General features: G+C 39.4%; 1 protein-coding gene across 1 annotated transcript in view; it reads left to right on the top strand.

The window, feature by feature from the left end:
* Window positions 1-12372, top strand: part of B3GAT2 (beta-1,3-glucuronyltransferase 2) — a 69969-nt gene that overhangs the window by 28634 nt on the left and 28963 nt on the right. Inside the window, exon 2 of the mRNA XM_033217597.1 lies at window positions 10025-10169. Coding sequence (XP_033073488.1) covers window positions 10025-10169 — 145 coding nt within the window. The remainder of the gene's footprint in view (window positions 1-10024; window positions 10170-12372) is intronic.

Genomic DNA, 12372 nt, shown 5'->3' with positions numbered 1-12372 from the left:
TGTGTTTGGGTTCATGATCCCATTTTAATTAAATTTTTATGAATTTTGTGAGATATAGGTGTTCTGTTTCTTTTTTAATTTTTTAGTTAATAAAAATGGTATATATTTATGTTGTATAACATGATTTGATACATGTATACATTGTAGAATACATATTACCTCACATGGGTTTTTTTTGTGATAAGAACACTTAAAAATCTGTCTCAGCAATTTTTAAGTATACAGTATGTTAGCTGTAGTCACCATGATGTACAATAGATCTGTTGAACTTATTCCTTCTAAGTAAAATTTTATGTCCTTTGACCAACAGCCCCCCAATCCCTCCCACCCCTTGCTCCCTGTCCAACCTCTGATACCACCATTTTACTTTCTGTTTCTATGAGTTTGACTTTTTAAATTCCATTTATCAGTGAGACCATTGGTATTTGTCTTTCTTAGCCTGGTGAATTTTACTTAGCGTAATGTCTTCCCAGTTTTTTCATGTTGTTGCAAATTACAGGATTTCCTTCTTTTCTAAGGCTGAATAGTACCCTATTGTGTATGTGTGTGTATATATATATATATATATATCTCCCCGGTTTTCTTAATCCATTCATCTGTTGATAGGCACTTAGGTTGATTTCATATCTTGGCTATTGTGAATAGTGCTGCAATAAACATGGGTATTCTCTTTGACATACTGATTTCATATCCTTTGAATACATATGTCCAATAGTGGAATTTCTGCATCATTTGATAGCTCTATTTTTAATATTTTGAAGAGCCTCCATACTGTTCTCTACAATGGCTGTGCCAATTTACATTCCCACCAGCCATATACAAGGATCCCTCTTTCTCTGCATCTACTTTTTTTTTTTTTTTTTAACGTGGATGTCCATTCATTCCAGCCCTGTTTGCTGAAGAGACTGTCCTTTTCCCCCATTGAACTGCATTGGCATCTTAGCCAAAAATCTGTATGTAGGAGGAACTATTTCTGAATTCTCTAGTCTCTTCCATTTATCTATATATTTATCCTCACACTAATGCCACATTGTCTTGATTTGTATAGCTTTATAATAAGCAGAGCGCAGTCAAGCCCCTCCTAGACAGTCCATACCAGAATTCACAAATACATGTGACCTAAAGCAAGTAACATAATTAAGTGAAGCTGTTCTTGTATAAGCAGTATTACTTTATTTATATTAAAATCTAAAGGGCTAAAATTTCAATGTGGTTCATTTATTAATGTTTTGAGTCATGTCCCTTTCTCACATATCTCGTGGTTCTTATTATGGTTTATTTCTAATAGTATCTTTATACACAATACTTTTCACACTAAATATTTAGGAACATTCCCTGTTTTCATACATAGAACAATATTGCCTCCACACATTTTTGAAATGCATGGCCCATTTGATGTTTTTCAGTTTCCCACTTCAAAGAGAGGAATACAGTATCTCCTGTGACAGCATCAGCTGGTTAATGAATGGTGATTGGCATGCATACTCAGCATTGGGACTGCAGTGGGGAATGATGGGGACACTGTGGCAAACGGGGAAGGGCTGGCACTGCTGAGAGGGGCACAGCCACTCTACACCATTTTCATAACATCATGTCAAAGGTACACAAATTCACCATTATTTATTTTGTTGCTCAAATTGTTCCAGCTTTGTCCACTAGGAGCTGTTTCAGTCGGCTATGTCCCTTCGACACACACGCACCAATGTGGATTTGTTCAGTTTTTTGTTTGTTATTTGAATACTGCTTTCCTTTCTGGCTCCTCCAGGCTTATCTTGTGTATTTCCCATCCCAGTCCTAGAATCAGCCATTTCTCTAAGAACCCCTGGTTACTTTCATACGAGAATGGCAGTAGAAAATGCCACAGAGGTAAAGTGTCATTCCCATCGGAGGTAAAGTGTCATTCCCATCCATCATAGCAAGGGTACATACTATCAACACGATTTATCACTACTGATGTTACCCTTAATCACCTAGCCGAGATGGATGGTGAAATCATTAGGAGGGGGATGCAAGAAAGAGGAAGAAAAGCAGACTTTATGTTAATTTTCAAGCTTGTTCCAAAGGAAAGTTTTAGGTGTATTTGATCATATAAATATCGTTTTGTTTTGGAAAATCACATGTTTAGGGGCAATAAAATTGGAAAGAATCCCTGCTTCCAAATCACCTGTGTTCACATCTTCATCATATTTGCACTGCTCTTTCTTTTGTGTTCTGAGTTCATAGGTCCCATTGCATTTGGTGGGTTTCATTTGCTTCTGGCTACTGAAATTGTTGGTTTAAAAAACAGGATACAGAGTGTCACATTTTTTATCGTAACTCCACTTTCTTGAAGTTGCCTATAGCATTTTAAATTTCAGAAGATCAAGAACTTTATTCATTTCCCTTTGGAAAAAATAAAACAAGATTTTAACTAGTGGTATATCTTCAAGGAAGCTAAAGGCATTTAACTTTCTCTGTTTTGCTCTAAGGGCATTCTGATGATTGACTGAATGTGATCTTCTGAGTGTTCCAGTCCCTGGAGCTGGCTGTTAGCCATCTCCCAAGGAGGGTCGAAAAGGACGTAGCAGAAAGCTGCAGAAAGAAAAGTTGGCCAAAGAAACAGGAGCTGCCAGCCAGGGCAACATAGTGAGACCTCAACTCTATAGAAAATGTAAAAAGCTGGTCTAGCATGGCATGCCTGTAATCTTAGCTACTCTGAAGGCTGAGGTGGGAGGATTGCTTGATCCCAGGGGTTGGGGGCTACAGTGAGCACTTCCAGCCTGGGTGACAGAGGAGACCCTGACTCAAAAAAAAAAAAAAATGCTGGTTGTTGGGAAGGGTCACCAAACTGGAGTGCATGATAGTCACCTGCCTCCCTCCTTTCCTAGAGAAGACGACAACGTGATGAACAAGCACCACCACCCTGGAATAGTTTAAATGTCATTCAGCGTGGAAGAGTGTGCACATGTACCAAATATATCTTGTGTGTCCTTTGTAGCCATTGGGTCTGTGGAAATTACTCTGGCTGTGAGTTTGGTTGATGAGCATTGCTATGCAAGCCCTGTCCCTTTAGTTGGAGGTTATCACAGGAGGAATAAACCACAAGAATATGACTTTGGCATTGAATAAATGGGAAGAGAGTACTTTTGGGGGCCAGACCTGTTAGTAATATTGTAACTCTTATAAATACATGAATTGCTGCCTCTTTATCATAATATCCATTGCTTTATTGCTCTGTTTTAGATTGGAGTTCTCACCAGACACCTGAGGTTGTGCTTGTTATGTAACTGCTATTTCATGTTGAGAAAGTAGCAAAGCTTTTAAATACTGAGAATATTTTAGTTATATGAAGATACTTTTAATAGTCACTGTTATTGTTACATTTCCACCCCTCAGAAAATAACAGGGCTGTTAAGGAATCCTTAAAGAGCATAGATTGAGTGAAAACGACACAGAACAAAGGATAGATCCCAGGGGTGAAATGAAGAAGTTCTGTAAATAGCTGTGCCATTTTCCTTTGAAATGTCTGGCACACTCTATATAGTGTAGTGGTCGAGGATAGAGGGCCTAATTCTGTGATGAAGCATTCTGCATGGAATTTCAGCAGGGCATAGACAGTGATGGCATTTGGATCTTTCTGAATTTTTAAACTAATCATATGACAAACTTTTTAAAATTTAGCATGCCTGGAAACATCATTCTGCCACATCACCTGCATTTAAGTAATCATTGCCTCTCCTTTAACACCCAGCCCTCTAGAAAAATAAAGCATGAACAAATGTTAGCTCTGAGCAGCTCTCAGTAATTTGGAGTGTGCTAAGCAAAACCTACATTTTCTAGCATGAAATTGGCACAGAAATGCAAACTTTTGGTTCTTTGATTCCTCTGGTTACCTAGAACCCTAAGCCATTCTGTATTCTGTGGACAAAATCCTACATGCCTTTCATGGCCCAGCTTAAATGAAAAGTGTAACGTAAAACATGCTGAATTCCTGTGGCCATATTTAATTGTTCTAGTGGCCCCACAGTTACAGTTTATTATTCTTTTTAATTCCCTTTAATGGCAATTTCTCTTTTCCTTTTTTAAAAATGTCTTTTGCCTTCTGTTCATTTATTGCCTGTCTCCCTCTTTGATTGTGAGTATGTCCCTTGCACAGCACAGACACATACTAATTTCTTGTTACATGTGGGCCCACATTTATTTTTTATTTCTATTTCTTTTTTATTCCTTTTATTATTATTATTATTATTATTATTATTATTATTTGAGTCAGGGTCTTGCTCCATTGCCCAGGCCAGAGTGCAGTTTTGCAATCACATCTCACTGCAACCTCTACTTCCGGGCTCAAGTGATCCTCCCACCTCAGCCTCCCAAGTAGCTGGAACTACAGGTGCACACCACCCACCACACCTGGCTAATGGGCCCACACATAAATGACTAGTTAGTACTTAAACACTTGCCAAGAGTTGTTTAATACCTGCTGTATACAGGGCACAACCTTATACATTCTTAAGGGAGCACAGAGATGTGAGATGGGGTCTGTCTACCAGTTTTTCACAGATTTGAATACTTAGTGTTCTGGACAAAAGCAGTTTAGGAGCTGAAAAAAATCACAGTCATTTTAAGAAGATTATCTTACCCGAAAACCACAGTACTACTTTTATTGCCTTATATATAAAGCCATTCTGTTAATTTTTTAAAGTACATATTAGGTTTAACTTGGTTTCTCTGTGTTTGCCATGTTTAACATCTAAGGCAAAATATGTGAAATATTTTTATTTTCTGAGGATGTCAGGGAAGAGGAGCCTGAAGCTGGAGTGAGTTGGGGAGGTGGGGGGACTCTATTTTATGAAAATTTTAGTAAATTATCTGGGGTTTTGTCCCACCTATGGGGAAGACCTAGGATATAAAAGCATTAAATGTTAATATTGATTCAAGAATTAAATCATCAAAATATTGCTGAGAGAAATTAAAGACCTAAATAAATGTAGAGAGATCATGTTTATGGGTTAGAAAACTCAATATTGTTAAGATGTCACCAAATTAATATATAGATTCAATGCAATCTGTATCAGAATTTGCTGATTTCACTGATTCTGAAATTCATGTGGAAATGAAAAGGATCTATAACAGTCAAAACAGCTTTGAAAATGAAGGATAAAGTTGGAAGACTAATACTGCCTGATTATAAGACTTATTATAAGGCTATGGTAAATCAAGATATTGTGGCATTGGTATTAAGATCACTGAAGAGACCAGTGGACCAGATTAGAGCATCCAGAAATAAACCCATACGCATATGCATAGCTGACTTTTGAAAAAGTTGTAATGGCAGCTCAATTGTTCCAGGACAATTAGATATAGTTGGAACAATTAGTTATCCATACACAAAAAAAGAACTTCAATCAGTTCCTCATACCATATATAAAAATTAACTGAAAATTGATCATAGTCTAAATATATGACCTAAAACTATAATACTTTTAGAAAGGAGGAGAAAACCCTTGTAACCTTGAATTAGGCAAAAATATATTTTATATATATATGTATACACACTCACAAGTAATTCTCATGCCTCACCCTCCTGAGCAGCTGTGATTACAGGTGCTCACCACCATGCCCAACTAATTTTTGTATTTTTAGTAGAGACAGGGTTTCACCATGTTGGCCAGGCTGGTCTCGAACTCTTGACCTCAAATGATCTGCCCTCCTCTACCTCCCAAAGTGTGCTGGAATTACAAGCATGAGCCACTGTGCACAGCCACAAAAATATTTTAAGTAAAACATCAAAAGCATATCCATAAAATAACAAATAGATGAATTGGACTTCATCAAGACTAAAACTTCTGTTTTTCAAAAAGGTGAGCCACGAGTGGGAGAAAATATTTATAAAATTTTTTATAAAAATTTATAATATATAAATTATATTATAATATAGCAGAATATATAAATAACTCTCAAAAGTCAATAGTAAGAAAACCTTTTTTTTTTTTTTTTTTTGAATGGGTAAAAGATTTGAACTGAAATTTGCCAAAGAAGAGATACAGGTGGCAGTAAGCACATTAGTCATTAAAATAATGCAAATTAAAACCATAATGGGATACCACTATTAGTAGTACCTATTAGAATTACTGAAATTGAAGATTGACCATAGCTAAGTGTTGGTGAGGATGTGGAGGAACTAGATGTCTCTTATACTGCTGATGAGAATGTAAAATGGCAGAAGCACTTTGGAAAAGAATCTGGCAGTTTCTGAAAAAGTTAAATGTATACCTAGTGCATGATCCAGCCATTCCACTCCTAGGTATTTATCTTCAAAAAAGAGAAAGAAAATCACATAGACTTGTAAACACGTATTTAATTTGTAGCAGCTTCATCTGTAATAGCGAAAAGCTTGAAACAACTCAAATGTCCCTCAGCAGGTGAATGTGTAAACTGTGGTATGAGCTACACAATAGAATACTATCCAGCAAAATAAAGGAGTGAACTGTTAATGTACATTACAAGTAGATGAATGTCTTTATAACTATGCCAAGTGAAAGAAGCTATATTTACACACACACACACACATTCACATACACCTCACGTGCTATTACATTCATACAAGATTCTAGAGGATGCAAACTAATGTATAGTTACAGAAAGGAGATCGGGGTTTCCTGGCGATGGGTGATATAAAAAGGGACTGGAGAAATGGATTTTAAAAGGGCACAAGGAAATTTCTGGGGGTGCTGAGTATGTTAATTCTATTTATTGTGGTGATGGCTTCATGGCTATATACATATGTCAAAATGTGTCTAATTTTAGACTTTAAAAAACGCATTTTATTCTATATTAGTATTTCAGGGATCCCAGGACCACCCTGTTTGGTGGTTTACTAGGACCCTTAGCACTCAGCATATAGTCGTTCTTGGGGCTAAGACTTATTACAGTGACATAGAAGGATACACAGGTGGATCAGTAAAGGAAAACGGCATCAGGCAGGGTCCGGAGGAATCCATGTGTGGGTTTTCTGTGTTCCCTGCCTCCCTCTGAGATCACACAGAGCACACCACCTCTCCAGTAGTGAAAATGTACTCACAGGCGTACAGTGATTATACCCAGGGAAACCCACTTAAGAGTTCAAGGTTTTGTTGGGGGGTTGTCACATAGGCACTCCTTGCCCACCAAAATTTCATATTCCTGAAAGGAAAGCAGTCGTTCAGTGGCCCAGACAGATAAAATAACCTTACAAGTGTAGGAAATGTTTCAAAAGCTGCATTCCCGGACACCAGCCAAGAGTGAGGCTTGCAAGCAAACCTTTCTAAAAGTAACAGTCTCAGGCGTGTTAACACGTTTCTGTCACTTGTACCTCAGCTTGTTAAAAAAAAAAAAATCACTGTAAAAGTTAGTATGGGTTACCACAAGACAGTCGCAGTTCATTTATTGAATAAATGATAACGATTATAAAAAATAGTAACTTTAGATTTGAGGGAGACCAATGCAGCGAGACCCGCATTACCTGGAATGCTTCATACCCTTAAATCCCTTCTTTGGAATTAGCCATGAGTGATAGTGGGCGCCTGCAATCCCAGCTACTCAGGAGGCTGAGGCAGGAGAATTGCTTGAACCCGGGAGGCAGAGGTTGTAGTGGGCCAAGATCGCACCACCGCACTCCAGCCTGGGGGACAGAGTGAGACTCTGACTCTTAGAAAAAAAAAAAAAAAAAAGATACCCTTTTTGGAACAAGGTAGGATAATAATAAGTAAAACCAGGAAGCTTGGTTAATGGGAGCTTCTAATTATTTTTACTCTTTAGTAGTATGACTTTCATTTCTATTGTATTTGAAAATCTTTCCCAAGTATATCATTTTTTTCCTTTCATAAAAATTCCTTGGTTGATGATCATTATTTAACCCCCGGTTAACTGATCATGACCCAGTTCAGTTCTATAGCAAATAAAAAAGGTAAAGCACTGCTGTTGAAATTATAATTACCTCAACAACAAGACCACCTCATGCAGTTGTGCGGGTTATACCTCATCCAAGGCACACCCAGCAGTGAGGGTACGTGGAGTTTAAGTCCAGCTGGTACTTTGCCAAGCTATGGGTTCCAGCAGTGGGTGTGTCTGCCCAAGAAAGGGGCACCTTTTTCTAGTTTATGCTAAGATGCCTTTTGAGCTGTTCCACACGAGCCCTGGAAAAAGGTGGTGGTAGCGATTTTCTCCTACAGTGCTGCCTAATATCAGCAAGCTTTCTTGTGGGCATCTCTTTCCCCTTAAAGAAATCCAGCTAGTAACTTTCAGTTGAGCTTCACGTTTAACCAGGATTCCACTATGTTTAACAAGGACAAGCGATTCCAGCAGTCTCTATTTTGGCCCAATTGCCCTTGAAAGGCAGGCAAATTTTTGGTCTGCGTGTTTCTTTTTATCACTCTGGAAGAAGCCAGGTTCAGTTCTGTATCTGAATCCCCTTATTAATGTCCCCAGCCAAGATTTCTGTGTATGTGTAGCCGTAGAAAAGTCAGAGAAAGGATGCACCTGTGGCTCCTCTGAGTGGCATCTTTGTTCTTCCTGAGTAATGAAGTTTCCTAAAGGGGAATTAAACTTTCTCACCTCGGAAGAGAGAAGTATTGTTTAAAGATTCAACTTTGAAACAAATAGGAAAATATCTGATAGTTGCAACTTAGCTTCAAATCAGTGATGTCCAGATATTGACACCCATTTTATTTCTCCTAAACCTGGAGCCACCAGCCCAATTTATGACCGAGTAGAGATCATGGCACAGCAGCCAGCCTAACAGAGGGGGGCGATACTCTAGCAGCAGAAGGATTCTGTTTGAAAACCCTTAACTTTTGAAATTTTACACTATCGGGGGAACCCACCCCTGATAGTTAACATGGGTTCCTTTCTATTTCCCTAAGCATCTCCACTGGTTTGAGAAATCAAGGGAAAGAGTACAAAAGAGAGAAATTTTAAAGCTGAGTGTCCGGGGGAGACATCACATGTCGACAGGTTCCATGACACTCTCTGAGCCATAAAACCAGCAAGTTTTTATTAGCAATTTTCAAAAGGGGAGGGAGTGCGTGAATAGGGTGTGGGTCACAGAGATCACATACTTCACAAGGTAATAAAATATCACAAAGCAAGTGGAGGCAGGGCGAGATCACAGGACCACCGGATGAGGTGAAATTAAAATTGCTAATGAAGTTTTGGGCATGTATTGTCATTGATAACATCTTGTCAGGAGACAGGGTTTGAGAGCAGACAACCCCTCTGACCGAAATTTATTAGGCAGGAATTTCCTTATCCTAATAAGCCTGGGAGCGCTACAGGAGACTGGGGGTGATTTCATCCTTTGGGCTTCGACTGTAAAAGACGGCTGCCTCCAAGGGGGCTGTTCACAGACCTACCCTCAGGGCGCATTCTCTTTCTCAGGGATGTTCCTTGCTGAGAAAAGAATTCAGCGATATTTCTCCTATTTGCTTTTGAAAGAAGAGAAATACGGCTCTGTTCCATCTGGCTCACCGGCAGTCAGAGTTTAAGGTCTTATCTCCCTTGTTCCCTGAACATTGCTGTTATCCTGTTCTTTTCTCAAGGTGCCCAGATTTTATGTTGTTCAAACACACATGCTCCACAAACAATTTGTGCAGTTAACGCAATCATCACAGGGTCATCACAGGGTCCTGAGGCAACATACATCCTCCTCAGTTTACAAAGATGATGGGATTAAGAGATTAAAGTAAAGACAGGCATAGGAAATCACAGGGGTATTGACTGGGGAAGTGATAAGTGTCCATGAAATCTTCACAATTTATGTTCAGAGATTGCAGTAAAGACAGGCGTAAGAAATTATAAAAGTATTAATTTGGGGAACTAATAAATGTCCATGAAATCTTTACAATTTATGTTCTTCTGCCGTGGCTTCAGCCGGTCCCTCCATTGGGGGTCCCTGATTTTCCACAACATTACACCACTACCAGCCCCTCTTCTTCTACGTAGATCACATTCATTTCCTCCCTCTTTTTCCTGAGGAAACTTAAAACACACGTCTTTTCCCTTTTTATAGATGCGAACCACTCGTAAGGTCTCCGTCTGGCCTGTGGGCCTGGTTGGTGGGCGGCGCTACGAACGTCCACTGGTGGAAAATGGCAAAGTTGTTGGCTGGTACACTGGCTGGAGAGCAGACAGGCCTTTTGCCATCGACATGGCAGGTGAGCAGTGTGGGTGATGACATTTGTTCCTGCTGGACTGTTCTTATGCTCTTGTTTATAATGATGCACTGAATGAAGGAAGCTTTAAAAGACAAATTTGGATAAAACCCTACATCATATCATATTCAGGAGATGAAATATTTAAACCTTCAAAATAGGCTCTTTGGTTAGATCAAGTGGAAATTGATTTGGAGGGTGATTAGAAAATGCCCATTCTGTTCCATTTTGTCACCTGTCTGTGCCTTTATCCCACAAGCATCTATGTGGCAGCTACTGGGTTGGCCATTGGGGATTCGGTGGTGAGAGCTAGACCCTGGCTCCTGCTTTCCAGGGCTCTGTCAGCTGGAACCTTTTGGCTCCCTTCTCTAGAAGATCTATATAGTAAAATATATCATGTTTATTGATAAATTTAATAATGATATAAAAATTGACAAGTCATTTTAATGCTTATTGGTAAGTTTAGTGCTTTATTGATATATTTAATACTAAAATATAAACTTGGATTTCTGGTATTTCAAGAATGTATTGAGTATAACTGTCTTAAAGTTTTTATTCCCTGAACAACCAACTGAATTGAATTAGCCATGCAGTAGACCATACGTTCTAAAATGCTACTTTATCATAAAACAACTAATTTTCTATGGGTTATAGAAAATGGTGCCTGTGATTACTGTGGAAGGATGGAGTTTGAAACATGAGGCTCAGAGGCAAAAAAAAAGAAAGAAAAAATATCAGTGACATCTATACTCTAAAAATGAAGGCAGAAAGCCTTCAAAATTGATCTCATCAATCTTGAGCTCTGAAGCACAGCTCGGCCGGGCTGCCAGCCTGTGCTTGCCCCATCTTCTGTGCGTATTTCCCAGCCGTAGTCAAGATCTCCGCGTTCAGAATTCTGATGGAATGGAGGCTGTCTTCTGAACTGGATTCATCACTTTTATTCTGACAATACTATAAATCTGAGGGAGCCAGAGGACAAAGAATACCAGGAGTCATCTGAGGGGCAAAGCGCTCATGGACGGCTGTGTGGTGGGTCTTGTCACAGAGCATTGTGGGAGAAGACAAACAGGAGATTTTTACTCGACATTTAACACACATCTCCAGAGCACCAGCCCTTCGCCAGGCCATCTCTCAGGGCCCTGACCTCTCCTTCCCTCTTTTACTCCAGCTGTTTGCTTTGGTCTTCAGTTCTTGCAGCTCCAGAACTGAGCTGGCATCTCAGCCTAGGTCTCCACCTGGAGGCAGAAGGAGAGGCAGCAGAGCCATCTAGGATGGTTCCGAGGACTCTCGAAAGAGGCCTGCACTTGACCCGCTCAGAATCCATGGCCCTGAAAACATGGGGCATAGAGTATCTTTTGAAAATCAGGCTTCTTGCTGACCAGAAGTGTACCTTTGAGCAGAAAATGTAGACATTAGGGAAAGTCCTTCTGCTTCTCTGGGACGTAGTTTTCTTGTGTAAAGTGAGGCAGTTGCCGCAGATGACCACCAGGGCCCTCCAGTGCAGCCCTCCTTTCCTGGCCTCCCACCATGGGACTCTCAAGTCAGAACCCAAGCTTGGGCTTCTAAGTGAGAATTGTGACTGCTCAAGCAGCTGCAGACAGACTTTTGCTCCTGATTCTCCCAGAGCCTTGTTTCAACACAGACTTCCCAGACATGTCTCCTTAACATGTGGGATGTCTGCCCATTTCCTTGCATGGATCATACAAGGTGATGGCAACTTGGGTTGCTCTTCCTGGATTTTAATGTAGGAACTTTAGATGATCAGGTATCCAATAGACTTGTTGAATATTTGCATTAGTTCCCCCAGAATTTGGGTCACATAGATATTTCTAAAATTAAAGATGCATGTGTTTGTGCATTAGGGCTGGCCTAGCTAGGACTGCCAAATTCTGTGGGAATTCTTGTTTCCATGACAAGACCAATGTTTGCATTTTTCTAAGCATTTCAGTATATTTTCAAAGCATATTAAAAACATACTCATCAAAATAAAATATGAATCATTTCCTTGCTCTATATTCATTAGTGTTGTTTTAAAATAGGAATAAAGTGTCTGTCTCTAAGGAGACAACTCTTGTCACACTAAATTTTTTTCACTTCGCACATGAACTTGCTTTGCATCTTATTTTTCAGTAAATTATTGATATTTTTGGAAGTCTTTAAGTGATTTGGTTGATAGGATAATGATTCTGATTTTGAGGCCATTTGT

The sequence above is a fragment of the Trachypithecus francoisi genome, unplaced genomic scaffold (genome assembly GCF_009764315.1).
Source record: "Trachypithecus francoisi isolate TF-2019V2 unplaced genomic scaffold, Tfra_2.0 Lachesis_group10, whole genome shotgun sequence".
NCBI lineage: Eukaryota > Metazoa > Chordata > Mammalia > Primates > Cercopithecidae > Trachypithecus > Trachypithecus francoisi.
The sequence above is the reverse complement of the archived record's forward strand: the minus strand, read 5'-3'. Positions and strand labels throughout refer to the sequence as shown.